Source organism: Eulemur rufifrons, chromosome 2 (assembly GCF_041146395.1).
Source record: "Eulemur rufifrons isolate Redbay chromosome 2, OSU_ERuf_1, whole genome shotgun sequence".
Taxonomy (NCBI): Eukaryota; Metazoa; Chordata; class Mammalia; order Primates; family Lemuridae; genus Eulemur; species Eulemur rufifrons.
In genome coordinates this window covers 11,826,106-11,846,164 of record NC_090984.1, presented here as the reverse complement: position 1 = coordinate 11,846,164, position 20,059 = coordinate 11,826,106, and the positions used below count along the sequence as shown (strand labels likewise).

Sequence of the window (20,059 nt, the reverse complement as noted above, 5' to 3'; positions counted from 1 at the left end):
TAGCACGGATTCGGGAGGGAACCTAGAATGGAGGCTGAGAGGGAGAACCCCGTGGTGGGAGGAACCGAGGGGAAGAGGAAGGCGGGGCTTCGGAGCATGGCCCTGGGCTGCGCCCTCCCTCCCTCTCTGGGCCTCAGTTTCCCCATTTGCGCAGTGGCGGCCGCAGACCTGATCGCCAGGGCGCCCCAGAGAGGATGGCTCCGTGGCCAGTGCGGAAGAGCCTGTCTGGCCGCTGATACCCGCGCAGAATGATGTCTGAGCTTCTCATATGCTAAATCTGGCCTCAGGCTGTTCAGATTCTAGGCCCGCACATCCCCGTCGGCCCCTGGGGTCTCTACAGCTCTGAACACTGAGGAGTTCATTGAAAAGGGGAGGGGATTCCTAGGCACAGGGGGCAGCAGGACCAACAGTCCAGGGGTAGAGGAGAGTCTCGGCTAGTTTATTTTCTCTCTGGAAGGGTCTTCAGGGAAAGCAGTCCTGGCTGCTCAAGCTGTGGATAGAGAGGGTGGATCAGGGCCTGGCCTGCTCCAGGGAACCCCAGGGCTGCAGGTCAGGCAGCAGATGCCCAGGTCGGGATCTGGGACGGCCCCCAGGGTCCAGACTGTGGGAGTCAAGGGCAGGCCCGGGCCGGGAATGGGTGGGGTGGAGGCCAGGGAGGATCTGCACCGGGAGGGAAGGAGCGGCTCTTGCTGAAAGGTGGCTGGGAAAGGTCTTGGTCCGAGTCAGAGTCCGAGTCCCAGGAGTGGAGCGGTGGGCTCGGGCATCGGTGCCCCTTGTGGCCTGTGGGAGGGACAGGAACCCTGAATGTGACCCTCAGATATGGGCCCAGTGTCCCTTTACACCGCACTGATCCTTGACTATGATCTCCATGTCTCTTGAATGTGACCCAAGTGGCACCAAATTATGACTTCAATGGCCCTTGAATTTTACCCCATTGACTCTTATAAAAGATCCTACTGACCCTGCATGTGACCCTGAGTGACTCCTGGATGAAACCTCCAGTGACTCCTTTTTTTTTTTTTTTTTTTGAGACAGAGTCTCACTTTGTTGCCCAGGCTAGAGTGAGTGCCATGGCGTCAGCCTAGCTCACAGCAACCTCAAACTCCTGAGCTCAAGGGATCCTCCTGTCTCAGCCTCCCGAGTAGCTGGGACTACAGGCATGCGCCACTATGGCTGGCTAATTTTTTCCATATATATATTTTTAGTTGTCCATATAATTTCTTTCTATTTTTTTTTAGTAGAGACGGGGTCTCGCTCTTGCTCAGGCTGGTCTCGAACTCCTGACCTTGAGCGATCCACCCGCCTCGGCCTCCCAGAGTGCTAGGATTACAGGCGTGAGCCACCACGCCCGGCCTCCAGTGACTCTTCAATGTGACCTCCAGTGACTCCTTAATGTGACCACAGAATAAGACCCAACAGAGGTGACTCCGAAAAAGGCCCTCTGAATGTGACATCCATGAGCAAAGCTGGAGAATGACCTCCCACCCCTGAGCAATGCTCAGCCCCCCTCACCCTTGAGGTTCAAGGCCCTGGCGCGGGCCCCTGAGGACATCGTGAGGCTGTCCATGGAGTCCTGCAGCACGTGCACAGCGGACCTGTGGGAAGATGGGGACACGGGGGCCCTGGGAGACTCCAGACTGCTCAGGGTGGGGACAGCACCCCCAGGGCTAAAGCGGGGGAGGGGGAGTGGGTGTGAGTCCTGTCAGGAGAGGATAGTCTGGACACAGGTGGGCTCCAGGTTCTGGTGGTCGCTGCCAGATCTGGTTGGGAGGAGTGGGAAACATGAAAGTCAGGGGTCAGAAAACAGACTGGGGACTGGGCATCACCATATGTCACTCAGTTCCTTCTGGAGTTCATCATTCCAGCACCCACTGCCTCCTGATGGCATCTCCTCAGTCTCCAGACAGGCAGATGTGTCACAACCCTGCTGCTTCATCTTGGTCAGGATCTGGGGCAGGGGGTGGGGGTGGGACAAAGAAAGAACAGTGATAACAACCATAATGACAATGGTGCAAGGTGACCATTACATAGCACTTATTATATGCCCAGCCACATTCAAAGTGCTTAACACTCAGTTAAAACAGATTAGGTAGGGTGCATCATTATTGTACCCATAATACAGATGAGGCGACTGAGGCCCGGAGAGACCAAGTGACTTGCCCACAGTCATACAGCAGTGAGTGGCAGAGCTGGGATTAGAACCCAGGCTCCAATCTGATGGTGGAGGCTGGCAGAGATCCCCATGCCTGCTCCCCACGCCACCCCTCCACAGGGGCCCCATCTTCTCTGCTCACCTGGCGGCACTTCACCTGTGTCTTCTGCATCTTATGGATGTTCATCAGGTTCTCTGAGATCTCGTTCTCCTGCAGCTCTGTGGAGGGAGGGGGCTCAGGGGGACAGGGGCTGCACAGAAGGACCCCCCCTCATGGCTAGGGGTCCAGGCACTCACGGAGCTTCCTATAGATGACGTTCACCTCCTCCCGCACCAACTTCAGCTCCTCCCACAGGAACTTCTTGCTGAGGGGACAGTGCACCCTAGACCCATGCTCTCTGCCCAGTGGCTGCTCTCCCCCACTTCCCATGTCCCCATCTGTCCAACCAGCCATGCCCCAGGCTCTGTCCCCTCTGCCTACTGCCTGCCTTCTTTCCCCTTCCTACTACAATCCCAACAACTGCCACCTCCCAGTCCCTCCTCTCCTGATCCCAGCCTCCCTATCTCTCAGCCTCTCCCGCCCCCATTCAGCCTCCCATCTCCTGTCCTGCAACCTCTCACCCCACAGCGTCCTCCCCCCTCGGCCTTCCCAGCCATGCCCCAGCTTCCTATCTTCCCTATCTCTGACTTCCCACTCTCCCACCCTGCCATCCCCCTGCCACCCGCCTGTCTCCTCCCAGCCCCACTTAGCCAGGCCTCTCCCATTGCCCCCATCCTGCCTCTGGTTCCCGACCCTGGTCCTCCTGCCAGCACCCACCTGTCCTGGATGTCCTGGGCCAGCAGCTGCAGGCAGCGCGTGGTGCGGGTCCGCTGCACCTCCTCACTGTCACGCAGGGTCTTCTGCAGCCACTGTAGGCCCTGGACCAGGGCTCCATACAGCTCCTGCTGACCCTGCTCCACGCCCCCCATGGGCCCTTCCTTCTCTCCCTTGCGGCCTATGGGGCTCAGCACCTCTGCAGAGAGGGTGTGACCTTGACTGAGCCCACCCTGAGCCCAGCTCTGAACCCAGTTCACCCTAAGCTCAGCCTGACCTTGACTCAGAACCCAGGAACTCCCAACTTCTCTCTCCCTGGCCTGACCCGCCACCCCAACCCCAACCCCCAGAGCAGACTCCAGCCTGACCTTGACCTACAGCCAGTCCTCACCTTCAAGTTGCTGAATCTTGATTTGCTGCAGGCAGCTCTCCTTCTCCAACATGGTCACCGAGTGGTTCAAGAACTCGAAAGCCTGGTGGGAAAGAGTCAGGCCTGGGCTTGGGGGCAGAGGGCAAGAGGAGACAGAGGTGCCTAGGGGTGGGGCTGAGGTAATTCACCTTGGTCTGGGCCTGTAGCTGGCTCTTAAGTGACTCCAGTTCACCTCGTAGGAGCTTCTGGAAATCAGGAATCATGGTGGACTTAACTGTGAGGAGAGGTGAGGGTGAGCCCAGGCTGGGGCCAGAGAAGGGCAGAGGTCAGCAGAGCCTCAGAGTAGGAGTAGAGACAGGGGTAAGGTATAGAACAGGGGCGATTGAGGCTGAGGCAGGGGTGAGTGGGTGGCAATGGCAGGAGCCAGCTGACACTGGGGCAGAGGGGAGAGGTAGGAACTGGCAGGTCTTCCCTACACAGTCTTGTTGGGAAGGAAGAGTCTCACCTTTGACTTTGGAAGAGCTGGCCTCCACAGGCTTCTAGGGAAGGGGAACAAGAGGGGAGTGGAAATTTGTCCCTGGGCTGCCTCCCTGCTCACCCCAACCCAGTTCGGAGGGCTGGACAAGAGTTGAGTCTCCTGAGTTCTGGGTGTTGCAAACCATGGGTGCAGGCAAAGCTGTCTCCAGGCACATTCATGCACCACCACCACCACCCCCCATCTTGGCCTGTACATGCTCTGAAGTGCACTTGTGTGGCTTTTCCTACATGTATGTGGGCCTGTGCACTGCCCCTAACAGCATGTGCCTGCAGAGCCCGGGCTCCCACCCAATGCCATCCCTGTTTCTGGCTTGGGCTCAGGTAATGCCCCTGAGGCTCCTCCTTAGGGGCAAATGACATCAACAATGTCTGCAGGATTTACCAATGGCACCCAGCACATAACCATACACAGTCACTGGAACACACAACCGTGGCTGCACAGACACATGACCTCACACACATCCATGCATGCTAATGTCTTAAGACCCAGGGCACCCACTCACGTGCATCTCAGACACACAACCACAACCACACAGACACACAAGCAAAGTCACACCCAGAGATAGTCACAGGCACGACTCTACTGATGACACACAACCGTGTGCATTGCTTCCATTCATTCCTTTATCCATTCATTTAAGAAAAGTTTATGGAGGGCTGGCTGAGTGCCGGGAGCTGTTCTAGGTGCTGAAAACACACAGTGTGAGTGTTCTTAATAGGACATGGGCGTGACCTTGGCTATGTTATTATTCCTCTTCACAAGTTCCTGGTTGTTATAGCATTCCTTTGGCAGATCTGGGTTGAAAAACGAGGGGGCCTCTTGTGGCAGAGGCCCCAAGTTCCACGCTGGCCTCCAATCTATACTTGTCACTGCGTTCTCGGAAGCAGCAGGTCCCGAGGTCTCTGGCTCTGGGGTCCTGGACCAGTGAATCGTATAGTCCAAAACCTTGTCTGAGGAAGAGGCTGTGGGGTGAGGGCTTCCTTGAGGGACAGCCCAGAGCATTCCTGGCATTCCCAACCCCTCCCAGCCTCCTAGCCCTAGGGCAGTCCCCCAACGAACCCCAGTACTTATCACACTTCCCCTTAGCAAGCAAACACACGGAGGGTGAGGAAGGTGAGCACACGGAGCAGTCAGGGTCCTGGGGTAGGCCGGCCAAAAGAGGGTCGCTGCAAGTTGAGGGCACAGGGGCTGCTTTGAGACCAGCCTCCATGTGCCAATGCCCCCTAGGTGCTCCCTGACACCCCAGAGACACCTCAGCCCTCAACACAGGGCTTCTCAGTTATGGTACCTGAATGAAGGATGATCCCAGTCTCTGGGGTTGGGCTGTCCAGTGAGAAAGACCCAGAAGATCCCCCCCCCCCAAAGAAATGCATCTTCAGAAAAGCTCAAAGAAAAAAAGAAGGACCTTACATCTGCCCTTAAAGGAAAAGCATTCCTGGTATGTGCAAAGGCTTGGAGGTATGGAACTGTGTGCTCTGTGCTGGTAAATTCAGGACGGTTGAAGGCACGGTCCAATAGGAATCAGCAGGAGGTTAGCAGGACAGCTCAAGTCAGGCATTGAAGGCAAAGGCCAAGTTTGGACCTGGCCCCACAGGTAAACAAGAGCCATAGAGTATGCAGGAGAGAGGCAGGGCATATCTATTCAATAAATGTTAGCTGAATTGGTGCCCAGGCCTGTGCTAGGTGAGGCTGGGAAGAGAGACTCAGCTCTGGGTCTCACACCCATGTCCCCTCCCCCTCCAGTATAGTTAGAGTTGGCACAGATGGAGAAATCTTGGGCAGGTCTGCCTGAAAAAACTTCTGGGTGAAACCGTCACACTCAGCCTTTTCCCCAAACTATCTAGACCTTTCTCTTCTGTTTCCCTTGCTGGGCCTTCTGCCTGGTGTCCTTCCCCTGGCTCAGTCTGCCTGGAAGACTCCTACACACCCTTCAAAACCCTGCTCAGCATATCCTCCGTAAAAATCTTCCTTAATCCTGTTGTAGGTTCATATTATGTGAGCACCTCATTGAGTGCTGGACATCCCCTTAGCATTCACTGCATCTTCACATCCAATCTATGATGTACAAGTTATTCTTCTGCCTGAAATGTTCTAGGTTACCCCTTCAAGAGGCACTGCCTCAGGGAGGTCTTCACTTCCAGAAGCAGTGGAGCATGATGATTGGGCAAGGAGACCTGCCAGTTGGATGATGGCCTAGGTTCAAATTCTAGCTCTGCCCCTACCCAGCTGTGTGATATTGAAAGAGTTACTGAACCTCTCCATGCATCAGTGTCTCCAACTACGAAGGAGATATAGTATCCACGTTACTGGGCTGTTGTGATTAAGTAAATTAATCCATGCTAGTGCCTAGCATACAGTAATGGGAAGCTCAATGTTTGTTGTTGAATGTCACTCTGAGAATCTGGGACCTGGGACCATGGGAGCCCTGGGAGGCTTGGAGGAGAACAGGAGAGGCATTTCTGAGCGCCAATTGCAGGCAGGTCCCCATTCGTGCCTCCCCTCCCCCTCCCACCACGGTTGTTTCTTCCGCAGTCGCTCCCGGGAGAATTCTTTGGGGAAGGGGGCGGGGTCATCAGCATGGGCCCCGCCCCCGGGCTGTGGATACCGCGCCCACCAGGCTCCCAACCCCCTTCCACTCCCACCCACCACATACCACCTATTCATGCTCTCCCATCAGGGACCGCGAAGCCAGTCCCCAGCTGTGACGCTGAAATTTGATCCTGCGAGGGTACCATCGCTTTAAGACGCGGAGAGGCTAAGGGAAGAGTCACAGAGAGGGGTGTGGCCGGCATTTTAGCTCCGCCCCCGCCGTGGTAGCCGAGGGCCTCATTGGCGCCTTCCTGCTTCCGCCCCTCTTAGCAGCTGCGGTGTAATTGGATAAAAGCCCGACGTGGGGCGGGATTCCAGGTGGGTTTCTGCTTGTCGATTAGTCAATACCTAAGAGGGCGGTACAGAAGGCAGCAGATCTATAATCCGATTGGTTTCGGGCTCAGCTAGGAGGCGGGACAAGTTCTTGGTTCGGAGAGGGAGGGAGCCACGCGGGGAGAAGGCCGAGGAGGTCCACGGTCCAACCGGGAGCGCGGGAGTGAGGTACCGAGCTCAGCCAGTCTGACCCCGGCGCCTCTGATCTCGGACTCGGGGTGCTGCGGGTTGAGGTCCAGTTCCCAACGGTGGGGTCGGTGTCCTCAGATTGAGATTTAGGGTTTCCCAGGATTAGATGGGGTCTCCGAGGGTGCTTTGGGGATCTCCATATGGTATCCGCTATCCTCTTATGAGAGGAGTCTTAACTGTTAGAACTCGATCCCTGGGGTGATATTCGGGAGTCGCCAGGGTGATCTCTGAAGACCTCGGGCTGTGAGCTTGAGCTGCTGGGGCTGAAATTTGGGGGTCTCTGAGGTGGCATGGATGTTGAGGTCCAGAGATCCTGAGATATTTAGGGCTGACATTTGGGGAGATGGGGCAATGGTTGTCACAAGACTGCTTTGAGTCTTTCTCACTGTCGTTTCTGGGCTGCTTTCCCTGGATCTCTGCTGGATTGGGTAACAGAGTCTGAAGGCCATGGTGCAAAGATAAGGCTGTGAGCTACCCTGTGCCTCCTTCCCAGGGCTGCGAGATGGAGGAAGGCGGGAGCCCGGGAGGCCTGATTAAGGTGGTCCATCTACTGGTCTTGTCAGGTGCCTGGGGCATGCAAATGTGGGTGACCTTCGTCTCAGGTAGGGACCTTTGACCCTGATGTCATGAGTACCAGGGGTGGGGACAGAAGTGGGAGGGGGAAATGGAAGTGTCCTAACAGGTTTGTGGCCCCCCACAGGCTTCCTGCTTTTCCGAGGCCTTCCACGACATACCTTCGGCCTAGTGCAAAGCAAACTCTTCCCTTTCTACTTTCACATCTCCATGAGCTGTGCCTTCATCAACCTCTGCATCTTGGCTGCACAGCATGCCTGGGCACAGCTCACACTCTGGGAGGCCAGCCAGGTATGCGAGCTTGGGTGCCACTACTCTCTGGACAGTTGTTCTTGGGACCTCAACCATAGGACCCCCAATGTTTACACCTTTTTGAGAGAAAAAAAAGTAGCACTTCTTCCTGGTAGATACAAAGCTGGGCTCTGGACACCTTTAGGCAGTGCACAACCTGCACAACTGTCCCCAGCAGCCCTGTCTATCCCACAGTGTCTATCCATTGGCTGCTGCTCCCTCTCCTCCCCCTGGCTGGGCCTGTCGCCAAGCTGTGGTGACTCAGCTGGGCTGTGGTGCTGACCCCAGCTCATTGTTTAAAAACTAGCCTGACTGGGGATTTACGGTTTCCTACCCCCATCCACATTTCCCCAGCCACAAGGCAAGGAACCATCTCTGCATCTCAGATTTCTCTACCCTGCCCTCCTGCCCCCATTGTGTCCCTCACATGTGGGCAGATGAGGCCTGACAGGTGTTTCAGGAGTGCTCTCACAGAGACAGGAGAGGGCTATGAGTAACTGGAACTTCACAGACTTTTTAGACTAGACACTGTGGGCCTAGTGTCAGCTTCTGGGGCCTGGGCTGGGGCCGCAGAGGAAAGAGACCCTTCCCTGGCGACTTCCAGTCTGCGTATCAGAGATGAAGCTCAGGAGGTTTTTGAGGGGACGGAGGAGGTAGAGATGGAGCCTTTCTTTAGGGACTGCCAGTTTCAGGGTACATGAGCTGGAGCTCTGCTTTGGGGACCTCAGTCTGGGCTCCGGGAAAGAGGGGGAGGCCGGCTTTGTCCAGTACTGTCCTGCATCCAACTCTGGACTGTGAGGATGCACAAGGGCCCTCCCTAGGGCATGGCTCACTTTGTCTTCCTGCCATCCCTGCCCCAGCTTTGTCTCCTGTTCCTGAGTCTTACGCTGGCCACCGTCAACGCCCGCTGGCTGGAGCCCCGCACCACAGCTGCCATGTGGGCACTGCAGACCGTGGAGAAGGAACGGGGCCTGGGCGGGGAGGTGGCGGGCAGCCACCAGGGCCCTGATCCCTACCGCCAGCTGCGGGAGAAGGACCCCAAGTACAGTGCCCTCCGCCAGAATTTCTTCCGCTACCATGGCGTGTCCACCCTTTGCAATCTGGGCTGTCTCCTGAGCAATGGGCTCTGTCTCGCCGGCCTCGCCCTGGGCCTTAAGAGCCTCTAGCATGGACCCTGGATGTCAATAAATGCTTCTTTGGAAATGGCTACTGTCGTTTTTCCCTCTCACCATGAGAAGCAGGGGGAGGGGAGGACAAGGTAGAGAGGAGGCCTCAGTTTCCCCATTCACAAACCATGATGATTGGGAGTGTCAGCCGTTACAGCCTGTAAGCCTCACCTACAATGGTGCCCATTTATAGAGCACCTGCTGTATACCAGGCATGGTGCTAACCATTGCACATGCCATGTGTCATTGTAACAATAGCTGATTCCAATTCTAGAAGATTCCCACCCTACTGACATTAGAGGTGGCCATGTGACTTGCTGTGGCCAACAAAATGAGAGCAGAGGTGGCATGTGTCACTTCTGAGAAGTGTTAGAAGACAGTGCATAACTTGCTATTCGTACGTTTTCTCTTCACCACCACAACAATCATGAGAAGTAAATCTTGGCTGTTGGGGCCACGGGGTCATTGGGGCTACGTGTTACCAAGCTTAACTCAGCCCTTCCTAACTAATGCGCTTCATCTCAGTTCACCTACGTGGCAGCCCACAGAGGCAGCTACTGTTGTTCCCATGAGGCAGTGGGGGCTCAGATAATTTTGGTTTAACTATTATAACTGCACACTCTTTCCTGCTGACTTGAAAACTCTGGGACCTCAGCTGGGGCTGGGTGCCAAATGTCCTTACTGTGCAGTCTCAGGCAAAGGGGCTGCCCCCACCCGTTTTTATTTGTCACCCAGGATAGAGTGCAGTGGCACGATCTTAGCTGACTGTAGCCTTGAACTTCTGGGCTCAAGCGATCCTCCTGCCTCAACCTCCCAAGTAGCCGGGACTACAGGCATGTGCCACTATGCCTAGCTATTTTTTCTTGTTTTTTCTAGAGATGGGCAGGGTGTGTTTGCTATGTTGCCCAGGCTGATCCTGAACTCCTGGCCTCAAGTGATCCTCCCGCCTTGGCCTCCCAAAGTGCTGGGATTATAGGCATGAGCCACCACGCTTGATCAGAGCTGTGCCTTTTTGGCCGGGCGCGGTGGCTCACGCCTGTAATCCTAGCTCTCTGGGAGGCCGAGGTGGGCGGATCGTTTGAGCTCAGGAGTTCGAGACCAGCCTGAGCAAGAGCGAGACCCCATCTCTACTAAAAATAGAAAGAAATTATATGGACAGCTAAAAATATATACAGAAAACATTAGCCGGGCATGGTGGTGCATGCCTGTAGTCCCAGCTACTCCGGAGGCTGAGACAGGAGGATCGCTTGAGCCCAGGAGTTTGAGGTTGCTGTGAGCTAGGCTGACGCCACGGCACTCACTCTAGCCTGGGCAACAGAGTGAGACTCTGTCTCAAAAAAAAAAAAAAAAAAGAGCTGTGCCTTTCTGGGCTTTGGTTTCCTTTTCTGTAAAAAGGAGATTTAATTCCAAGAGCCCTTAACAGTATTTAACAAAAGTGTCCAGCCCACTTTAGGGCCAGGCACTGCACTTTACAGACGCTAACTCAGATCACAATCCTCACACAACACTGTGAAGTGGGTACTCTTATTCTGGGCCACTTGGCAGATGGGGAAACTGAGGCTCAGAGAAGTTAAGTAACAGTTACAAAGTCACAAGATTTAGAAAGTGGCGGAGCTGGGAATCGAACCCGGCTCCAGAGTCCGCGCTCTGAACCTCTGTGCGTGTAGCATAATATGAGCCCTCCTTTCGTAGCTGGGAAAAATGAGATGTTGATTGCAGGGGGCGGGGTCTAGACTCGCCGTGTAGCTTTCAGCCCCTCCCACCCACGTTCTACAAGCCCCGCCCCGGACTCGGCCCTGCCCCGCCCCCCCGGGCGGCCCCTCCCCCGCCGCCTGGGCGGAGCCCGCAGCGGGATCCGGGTGGCTGCGGCGGCGGCGGCGGCGGCGGCGGCTGCGGACCCAAGTTCGCGGCCTGGGTCAGACCGCAGCGAATTCGGAAGCGGAACCCCGGCCAGCGGCGCCCCCTACGCAAGGTGACCCCCTGGGAGGGAGCGCACCCTGCCCCGCCTCTCCGCGTTGGAGCAGGTCCGGCGGGCAGGGGCGTCGGGGGAGGGCCAGGGGCCTGGAGAACAAAGGCGGGGCTGCGGGACCGCCTCTGCCCTCGCCCCCACCCTGCTGGGCTCATCCGGGAGCTCTAGAGGGGTGCGGGCGGGGCAGGGAGCCCGGCTGGGGACATGCGATTGGACCATATGTGATGCGGGGAGCTCCCCTGCACCAGCCAGGTGCCTCAAATCCAGGGAAGGGGGACAGAGCCGAGCCCTCCGGGGCCAGGCTTGCGGGAGGGTCGGCAGGTGGTCAGGAAGAGATGAGACCGACTAACTGACAGGTGGGCTGGGGGTGGGGCATAGCCAGCCCAGCGGCCCTGCCCAGCATGGGGAAAGGTTTCCTGCCACTTCTCTTCCCCTCCTCAAACTCGTTCTCCCGGAACACGGGGTGGGGCCGCTTGGGTCCTCCTTTAAAATGGCAAAAAGCCCCAAAGGCGGTTGAGAAATAGCTTTGCCAGGGCTTCCTCTGCCCGTGTGCCCTCCATTCATCCAGGCCTTCTGCAAGCTCCGTGTGCAGTTCAGGTAGCAGCTCTAGACAGCTGGGGAAACTAAGGCCTGGGGAGGGGATGAGGGTTGAGGGAACGCCCTGGATCCGGATGCAGCAGCATGTTGGAGTGTGGGCGGATGCGAGCAGCCCAGCCCAGTAGGATAGCTTGTCTGGAGGGTAAGGACCAGGGGTGGGGGGCGGCTGTGGTCCTGATGGTGGGATTGTGTCATTAGGCGGCCAGAATGGGTTCCTTAGATTTGAGGACTCTCACTCCTGCCTCGGTGGCTTGGGGCTTGGGCTGGAGTGAGTCAGCCTTGGCCAGAGGGACATAGGCCCAGCCCCTTTGGCAAATAGAAAATGGAAATGCCCATTTGGGGGTAGAGCCGGGCTTTAAACTTGGGCCACATCCACAGAAACTGCCCCCTGCACCCTGGGGTTCAGGGAAGGGGTTAAACTCAGCTTGGGCTGGGGCAGTGCAGGCACCCCAGTGGCGGACACCTGCCAAAGTCAACATGCAGCCCCTGAAAGGGGGGGCTCTATCCAGCTGGCAGGTCCCCCCAGCTCACACCTGGGCCACGCCAACTGCTCACGTTGGGGCAAAGTCCACACCTGCAACTTCTGCAGTCTGGTTCCTCTGCAGCCAGAGGAGTCACCCTGCGTTTGAACCCTCTGCCAGCTCTCTGGGCCTCAAAACCAAAAGGGGTGTCCCTGGCCCCCATCCTAGTAAAGCCTGAATCTTGCCAGAGGGTGTGAAGATGAAACAGCAGTCACATTCACTGAGCCCCAACTCCACACCAGGCACTGTCTTGTGACCGTTACGTGTGTTAATAACCTCCCCCTGGAAGGAATGTGACCTCCCCAAGGGTGCGCTCTGTCCTGTCTTACTCACAGCTGTGTCTCTTCAGAGAAGAGGGCCTGGTAGAGTAGACACTCAAGACATGTTTGTTGAATGAATAAAGAAACTCATTTTAGCCTCACAACCAAACACCCTTTCAGGAAGGGACTATGACAAACATCCCATTTTCCAGAAGAGAACATTGAGGGCCAGAAAGAGCACGTGATGGCTTCCAGGGTCACCTGGCTTCCAAGTGGCAGAGCGGTGATTCGAACCCAGGCCTGGTGTATATGCACTGGAGCTGTCACTGGTGTTTTAATCCCTTGCAGGGTTCCAGCCTTCCCTATCTGAGGATTTCAGGCCTCCCCCGCTAAGGAGATTGCTTCCAAGATGGCATCAGCCGGAGACCCCCACGCAGGCCCCCGGGATGCGGCAGACCAGAACTTCGACTACATGTTCAAACTGCTCCTAATCGGCAACAGCAGCGTGGGCAAGACGTCCTTCCTGTTCCGCTATGCCGATGACTCCTTCACCCCTGCCTTCGTCAGCACCGTGGGCATCGACTTCAAGGTCAAGACTGTCTATCGCCATGACAAGAGGATCAAGCTGCAGATCTGGGTGGGCCAGGCCACGCAGTCTGTGGCGAGGGGTGGGGGTCTCCACAGAGAAGTTCAGTGGAGGGTTCAGGCTGTGGTGGGGGGTTCCTGTGGGGGGGGAGCACAGCCCAGAGTTGGGGAGGGGGTTGGAGGAGGATTAAAGGGAAGAGAGGGGTATTAGCTACAAGGTGAATTCATCAGGAGGAAGGGACGTGCCCTGTGTTGGGGTGGGTGTAGGGGAGTCAGTACTATTTCTTGGGGTCTGAGTCGGGAATTGGACCCAAGGTACTAAGTACTAACTCAAGGCATGGGGGGCAGGCACAGTGGCTCATGCCTGTAATCCCAGCACTCTGGGAGGCTGAAGCAGGAGGATCACTTGAGGTCAGGAGTTCAAGACCAGGCTGAGCAACAGTGAGACCCCGTCTCTACTAAAAATAGAAAAATTAGCCAGGCGTGGTGGTACACACCTGTAGTCCCAGCTACTCGGGAGGCTGAGGCAGGAGGATGCTTGAGCCCAGTAGTTTGAGGTTTCTGTGAGCTAGGCTGATGCCACGGCACTCTAGCCCAGGTGACAGAGCGAGACTCTATCTCAAAAAAAAAAAAAAAAAAGCCATGGGGAAGAGGTTTGGGTACCATCTCAGGGGCAAGCCCAGGGACAGCCCCCACCCCCAAATGAGACTGTTCTTCAGAGCCACACTTCTCCTCCAGCCCAGCTGCAGGGAAGGAGTATTATGGTAACAGCACCAAGGTGTCTTATCAAGATGGTACCCTGTGGTCCAGGTGGCTCTTGTTTGTAGTCACTAAGTTGCCTCTTAGAGATCAGAGAAGTTCCTCAGTCTGTGAGAGGCCACTGACCCCTTGGACTTGGAACCCCTCAAGGGCCTGGCCATCCCCGTCCTCTATCAGACCCTGGGGGAGGTCCCTTGAGAATGAGTCTGTGCCTGCCCCATCAGACTGGGGCTACGAGCACAGGGTGGTGTCCCTCTCAGACAGGGAGGGCCCTGCAGGAGTTGGGTGGAGAACTGAGTGGCTTCTAGCCACCTGACACTGCTGTCTGCCCAGGACACGGCGGGCCAGGAGCGCTACCGTACGATCACCACAGCCTACTACCGGGGAGCCATGGGCTTCCTGCTCATGTACGATGTTGCCAACCAAGAGTCCTTTGCGGCCGTGCAGGACTGGTGAGTACCTGCTAACTGCTGACCCCTAACTCCCAGCCCTGGGCTTGTGGCTCACAGCTGGCAACTCCACAGGGCCACGCAGATCAAGACCTACTCCTGGGACAACGCCCAGGTCATCCTCGTGGGGAACAAGTGTGACCTAGAGGACGAGCGTGTCGTGCCTGCCGAGGATGGCCGGAGGCTCGCCGACGACCTTGGTTAGTGCCCAACCTGGGCCACAGGCCCTGGGTCTCCCAGAACCAACCCCCCGTCCCCACCTTCAGGTCCCATGTTCAGCCACAATCCGCTCTTCGAGTCACTGCCCAGAAAAATACCCACATGTATGCCGCCTTCTCCATTTAATTTCAGGAGATCCATCCACAGGAACTCCCCCCCGCCGGAACCCAGCGAAACTATTTCTGGCAATTTATCCTACAGATGTACTTACCAATGTGGGAAGTGGCCTGTATGTGTAGACCAAGTTGCAGCACTGTTAGTTGGAATCAAGCCTTTGAATCCCCCCAATGTCTTACACTGGGGGCACCAACTGAACATAAAGTGTCTTCACATGGTAGAATACTATACAGCCATTGAAAAGGATGAGGGACTTTCTTTATGTTGTGATATGGCGAGATCTTTGGGATCTGTGGTTAAGTGGAAAAATCAAATGGCAGAATAGTGGGTATGGCTGCTTCCTTTAGCTAGAGATTGGCAAACCTTTTCTTTTTTGCATTTTTTATTTTATTTCATTTTTTTAAAGATAGAGTCTCACTCTGTCACCCAGGCTGGAGTGCAGTGACACGATCATAGCTCACTGTAGCCTTGAACTCCTGGGCCAGAGCCATGCCCCTGCCTTAGCCTCCCAAGTAGCTGGGAATACAGGTGCATGGCACCACGCCTGGCTAATTTTTCTTATTTTTTCAGGTACAGGGTCTAGCTATGTTGCCCAGGCAGATCTCGAACTCCTGGCCTTAGAGATCTTCCTCCCTCAGCCTCCTAAGTTGCTGGGATTATAGGCATGAGCTATCAAGCCCAGCTTGGCAAACATTTTCTTTCTTTCTTTCTTTTTTTTTTTTTTTTTTACTTTGAGACAGAGTCTTGCTCTGTTGCCCAGCTAGAATGCAGTGACATCATTACAGCTCACTGCAACCTGAAACTCCTGGGCTCAAGCGATCCTCCTGCCTCAGCCTCCAGAGTAGCTGAGACTACAGGGTTGTGCCACCACGCTCAGCTAATTTTTCTATTTTTTTGTAGAGACAGGGTCTCGCTCTTGCTCAGGCTGGTCTCGAACTCCTGAGCTCAATCGATCCTCCTGCCTTGGCCTCCCAGAGTGCTAGGATTACAGGTACGAGGCACTGTGCCTGGCCTATACTTCCATTTTTATAGCGCAGTGTCACACACAGGGATAGAGGCCCACTTACCCTGCACTGTGTGAACTGTGGTGCGTGTTTGTCTTGATTTCTGGCTCCCTTTGGTGGATGTGGCAGGTGGGAGTTGCATGGGAATTCGGGGACAGCCCTTGGCAGGCAGACCCTGAAGTGACCTTGAAAGGGTGCAGGAAGGATCATCATGGACACCCTTGTTTTCAGGTTGATGGGCCACTTTTTGCAACCAAGGGTCCTTGGGCAGGTCCCCAAAGCATTTATACATTTATACCGCCCGCTGCCTTTGGGAGGACAAACATTTTTAAATGAGAAACGGGTCATGGTGGCCACTATGATATGCTAAGAATATAGTCAAAGCTACCTTATAGCCCCTTCTTAGTAGGAGTCGGCCAGCATGCTCCCACCCGTAAGGCCCAAGGTGATATAAGAGTAATATTTACTCTTATTATTCAAGTTACATGGGCTGGTATGAATTCCAGCTCTGGCACCGAGTACCTGTGTGAATTTACGTAAGTGACTTTACCTCTCTTCCTTGGTTTCCACATCTGTAAAATGGGCTGTAATAGCATGAACCTTAGCCCAGGCGTGGTGGCTCACTCCTCTAATCCTAGCACTTTGGGAGGCCCAGGTGGGGGAGGATCGCTTGAGGTCAGGAGTTCAAGACCAGCCTGGGCGATAATGTGACCTCGTCTCTACAAAAAATAATAAAAAACTTACCCAGGTGTGGTGGCACACACCTGTAGCTACTCGGGAGGCTGAGGCAGGAGGATCACTTGAGCCCAGGAGTTAAAGGTTGCAGTGAGCTGTGATGATGCCACTGCACTCCAGCCTGGGCGACAGAGACAGACCCTGTCTCAAAAAAAAAAAGAAAGAAAGAAAGAAAGAAATTGAGTGGAAGCTGTGCCACCTGTGGGCACCCCTGCCATGCCTGCTGGGCACCAGGACTTCTGCAGCCACTGCCTTGTGACAAGGTGAGCTTAGGGTGGTCCAGATTTGCTGCCACTGCAGATTTTTATCATCAGCCGTATGACTGTTCCCATTCCACAGATGAGTAAACTGAGGTTCAAGGAGGCAAAGGCGTGTAGAAGGCAGAACCAGGCTTGGAACTCTGCCCTCAGGGGTCTCACCAATGTCCCTGCCTTATGCCCATCCAGGTTTTGAGTTCTTCGAGGCCAGCGCCAAGGAGAACATCAATGTGAAGCAGGTGTTCGAGCGCCTGGTGGATGTCATCTGCGAGAAGATGAATGAGTCCCTGGAACCCAGCTCCAGCCCAGGCAGCAATGGGAAAGGCCCAGCTCTGGGGGATACCCCGCCCCCACAGCCCAGCAGCTGCAGCTGCTAGAGATGGTCCCCGACCCCCATCCACCCCCCTCCTGCCTCGGCAGGGACTGCGACCCAGGCATGAGCCACAAGGGCTGTCTTCAAGCTCAGGGTGACCCCTTCTCTCCTGTCAGCTGCCCTCCTCTCCCGCATGGCTCACGCCCAGCCTGCCTGCTCAGGCAGCCCAGACCCGAGGTCACAGACCCTGGGGACTCAACTTTGCAATGGAGGCCGAGGCCTGGGGACATTGGCATGCACAAGTTTGCTGCTTTTCTAGGTGTGTTAAGGAGTGTAGCCGTGGGTGGCATGTCCCGCCTGCCTTGGCAGAAGGGCATCCTCAGTGCCTTCTGGGTTAGAACCATTTACCAGGTCTCACCTGAGCCTGCCCCGTGAACCTTCTAGACTCCAAGGCAGCATGGCGATTTTGGCCCCCCGCAGACCTTCTCCTTGTGAAGGCAGTATTAAAACAGCTTTTCCCATTGCAGAAGGGACACAGGGAGTCATACCCCTCCACCCCAGCTTCAGGGACTCCAAAGTGCCTTCCAAGTGTCCCAAAATCCACGTCACCCATCACCCTGCCACTGTTTTGCTGTAGCCACTGCATTTCTGGTCCTGAATTGAATTCTGGAACTGTGGGGCCATATCAGGTGGAGGCAGAGATTTGCCTAACCCTGCATTCCCGCTCGGGGCTTTCTGCCAGGAGACTGGGCCCTTCCACCCAGGCCCTCTTTGGCTGGTTGCGTTTTAAGCAAGGTCTTTCTAAATCGTACATCCTGCTAGAAAAGGAAATTTCGTAATGTTCCCACCCGCAGCCGGCACTGGCCAGCGATTTTCCAATGTAAGAATGTGGGCTTTTCTGACCTGAGGACCGTTGCAAGACCTGGTGTCCATTTCCCAAGCCGTGTCATTGGCAGGGCCCTGTGATGTGACTTTTTGCTAATGGAGGAGTCACTTCTAGGGAGTGTTTGGGGTTGGGCGAGGAGGTAGAGTTGTGTAACCTGCTCTCGCTGCTTGTATTTCATGCACACAGCTTGGGAGTGACAGGTCCTCATGTTGACGGGGGGATGGGCTGTGATTAGTGTTGGGGACTTCACGAGGCTGGGGCCTCCAGCTGCCAGGGGCTCCTGCTTGGAGGTTATGGGCAGTTTGGGGATCTAGGCCTTGATCCCCTAGCTTGGTGGCCCTCCTGCCCATCAAAATCCAAACTGTGGTGGTGCAACACCTCTACCTGTCCCCAAGTGCCACCTGACACCCCATACCATGACCGACACTGTGAAGATGGCCGAGCAGATGCTTCGTACCCCCATCTCCCTAACTCGAATCCGGGGCTGCTCCCACTCCCCCAGCCCCTGCAGCCTTAAAAATCTCAGCCTCCTCCTGGGGGTATGTGTGAAGGGGAAGGCCTGTTTCAAGTTCAAATTGATTTCTAGGGAGCCCTGATTACTCCACACTGGAGGCTGCCCTTAGAACTTCAAAGTGAGGATATCTTTATGTACTAATGAATTCAGTGACTGAGGGGTGAAATGGACAAATTCTGTGAACACAGCAAGGGTATCTGAGTATTTGGGGCAAGAGTTCAAATGTTTTAGTTGCTTTAACACTAAAGTCAAATTATAAAAAAAAAAAAAAGACATCTTAAGATACAATATGGTCAGTTCATTGTCCCTAATTTGCTACCAAAAATGTGGTGGATCAGATCGCTGTGAACAGGGCTGAGCCAGCTTGGAATTGCCTGTGTGATAAAAGACGGCTTTGGCTGCATCTTGGACTTGACAATGGCCTTAGCTTCGTGATTCTACACGATCTTTCAACAGTTCAGCTCCTAGTAGCAACTGAGAGAGCGGCTTTGGGGTTCTCTCAAGACTGGGGATCGTGTTGGTGAAAAGAAATTTGTTTTGTTTCTTCTAAAAATGAGGCAGGTTTTAAATTTTATGATTTTGGGGGAGAGGTTTAAATTCAGGTTGGCCTCTGGGGGACTGAAACTGATGTGCTCCCATGTCACCTTGCAGGGTTGGAGGTTTGTTGAGTTTATAGAGATTAAACAAAAGGCCTTGGGAAAACCACTTCCCACCTGGGGGGGGGGGGCGGGGGGGGGGATGCCGAGGCAGGAAGCAGCCACCTACCTACCAGTGCCTTCCTTAACCTTTGCTTTTAGCGTCTTGTCTTGCCATGGGCAGTTTTGGTGGGAAATTGCCAGGAAGACAATGGTTTGGGAGTTCTGCTTTTTTTCTTTCTTTCTTTCTTTTTTTTTTCTTTTGGCTTCTCCCGGGATCATATTCTTGCATCTTTCTGTCCTACTTCGCTTGGAAAAACAGTAAAAGGGTGAAATTTGGTCTCAGAGTTGAAGCGATCATTCTGCTACTGGCCCCCTGGCAATACTGAAACACACTACTGAACAAGTTCTCGACTGGCCACTTATGTCCTGAATGTGGTTCTTCCGTGTCAGTGATTCCCTGACATCCAATTTGGAAGGACTTGCACTTTTCTCCATTAAGAAAAATAAAATTAAATCCGTTATGCCCAAATGCATTTGTTCTTTTATTTCCCTTGGTGACATTTGGTTTCCAGGAAAGCGTGCAGTTGGTTCACAGCTAAGTAGATGGCCACCTGCCTCTGGCTAGATCATGGTCACTACCTTGACCCTGAAAAGCTTCACTCCCTGGGAGGCAGGGAGGCCAGTGTTTCCCCAACTAATCCTAGAGAGAGGGTCCGTTCCCCACAGCAGCCAGAGGGTACCTGTGAACACATCCCTCCTCTGCTCAGAACCATCCATGGCTCCCACCTTACTCGGAGTAAATGCCAAAGTCATCCATGTGGCCCAAAAGGCCTTGCATCCTTGCACGATCTGACCCATCTCTCCACTTGCCTTCTAGAACTTATTCCCTTCCAGCTACATTGCTGCTATTTGAACACACCGGGCTTCTGCCTCAGGGCCTTTGCACTGGCTGTTCCCTCTGCCTGGACTTACCCCAGGCAGGTGTATTGCACCTTCTCATTGCTCCCCCCTCCCCCATTCAGCACTGCAATCCCTTCCTCCAGCATTTTTTTCTTTTTTTTTATTTTTGAGACGGGGTCTCGCTCCATTGCTCAGTCTAGAGTGCAGTGGCGTCCTCATCGCCCACCGCAGCCTCACACTCCTGGGCTCAAGCGATCCTACTATGTCAGCCGCCGGAGTAACTGGGACTACAGGTGCACGCCAACATGCCCAGCTGATTTT

General features: G+C 54.9%; 3 protein-coding genes across 6 annotated transcripts; 2 read left to right on the top strand and 1 right to left on the bottom strand.

The window, feature by feature from the left end:
* Nucleotides 1-441: 441 nt before the first annotated feature.
* CCDC159 (coiled-coil domain containing 159) lies at nt 442-6,623 on the bottom strand. The gene is given in 11 exon segments (XM_069495798.1): nt 442-490; nt 667-780; nt 1,513-1,595; nt 1,827-1,948; nt 2,295-2,371; nt 2,450-2,517; nt 2,970-3,165; nt 3,358-3,439; nt 3,525-3,610; nt 3,842-3,875; nt 6,528-6,623. Coding segments are annotated over 11 exon segments (888 nt in total). The 5' UTR covers nt 6,549-6,623; the 3' UTR covers nt 442-485.
* A 261-nt stretch (nt 6,624-6,884) lies between these two features.
* Nucleotides 6,885-9,056, top strand: TMEM205 (transmembrane protein 205). Of its 3 annotated transcripts, none has more exons than XM_069495773.1 (4): nt 6,885-6,964; nt 7,479-7,587; nt 7,686-7,849; nt 8,710-9,056. In XM_069495773.1, the coding sequence occupies exons 2-4, from the start codon at nt 7,488-7,490 to the stop codon at nt 9,013-9,015; spliced, it is 570 nt and encodes a 189-aa protein (XP_069351874.1). In that variant the 5' UTR covers nt 6,885-6,964; nt 7,479-7,487; the 3' UTR covers nt 9,016-9,056. The 3 variants fall into 3 exon arrangements, with proteins under 3 accessions (XP_069351874.1, XP_069351887.1, XP_069351882.1); XM_069495786.1 differs by lacking the exon at nt 6,885-6,964 and adding an exon at nt 6,971-7,044; XM_069495781.1 differs by lacking the exon at nt 6,885-6,964 and adding an exon at nt 6,971-7,049.
* Nucleotides 9,057-10,901: 1,845 nt separating this feature from the next.
* On the top strand, nt 10,902-19,359 carry RAB3D (RAB3D, member RAS oncogene family). Of its 2 annotated transcripts, none has more exons than XM_069495767.1 (5): nt 10,902-10,987; nt 12,711-12,951; nt 14,040-14,158; nt 14,231-14,355; nt 16,677-19,359. In XM_069495767.1, the coding sequence occupies exons 2-5, from the start codon at nt 12,772-12,774 to the stop codon at nt 16,862-16,864; spliced, it is 612 nt and encodes a 203-aa protein (XP_069351868.1). In that variant the 5' UTR covers nt 10,902-10,987; nt 12,711-12,771; the 3' UTR covers nt 16,865-19,359. The 2 variants fall into 2 exon arrangements, with proteins under 2 accessions (XP_069351868.1, XP_069351862.1); XM_069495761.1 differs by having other exon boundaries at nt 12,711-12,999.
* Nucleotides 19,360-20,059: the final 700 nt, after the last annotated feature.

What these genes read in the sequence shown, in the direction of transcription:
- RAB3D (XM_069495761.1), top strand. Translation starts at nt 12,772, where the DNA reads ATGGCATCAGCCGGAGACCCCCACGCAGGCCCCCGGGATGCGGCAGAC. An exon ending in GGATCAAGCTGCAGATCTGG is followed by an intron (nt 13,000 to 14,039) that starts GTGGGCCAGGCC and finishes CTGTCTGCCCAG; the next exon opens with GACACGGCGGGCCAGGAGCG. An exon ending in GAGGCTCGCCGACGACCTTG is followed by an intron (nt 14,356 to 16,676) that starts GTTAGTGCCCAA and finishes ATGCCCATCCAG; the next exon opens with GTTTTGAGTTCTTCGAGGCC.
- TMEM205 (XM_069495773.1), top strand. Translation starts at nt 7,488, where the DNA reads ATGGAGGAAGGCGGGAGCCCGGGAGGCCTGATTAAGGTGGTCCATCTA. An exon ending in GTGGGTGACCTTCGTCTCAG is followed by an intron (nt 7,588 to 7,685) that starts GTAGGGACCTTT and finishes GGCCCCCCACAG; the next exon opens with GCTTCCTGCTTTTCCGAGGC. An exon ending in CACTCTGGGAGGCCAGCCAG is followed by an intron (nt 7,850 to 8,709) that starts GTATGCGAGCTT and finishes TCCCTGCCCCAG; the next exon opens with CTTTGTCTCCTGTTCCTGAG.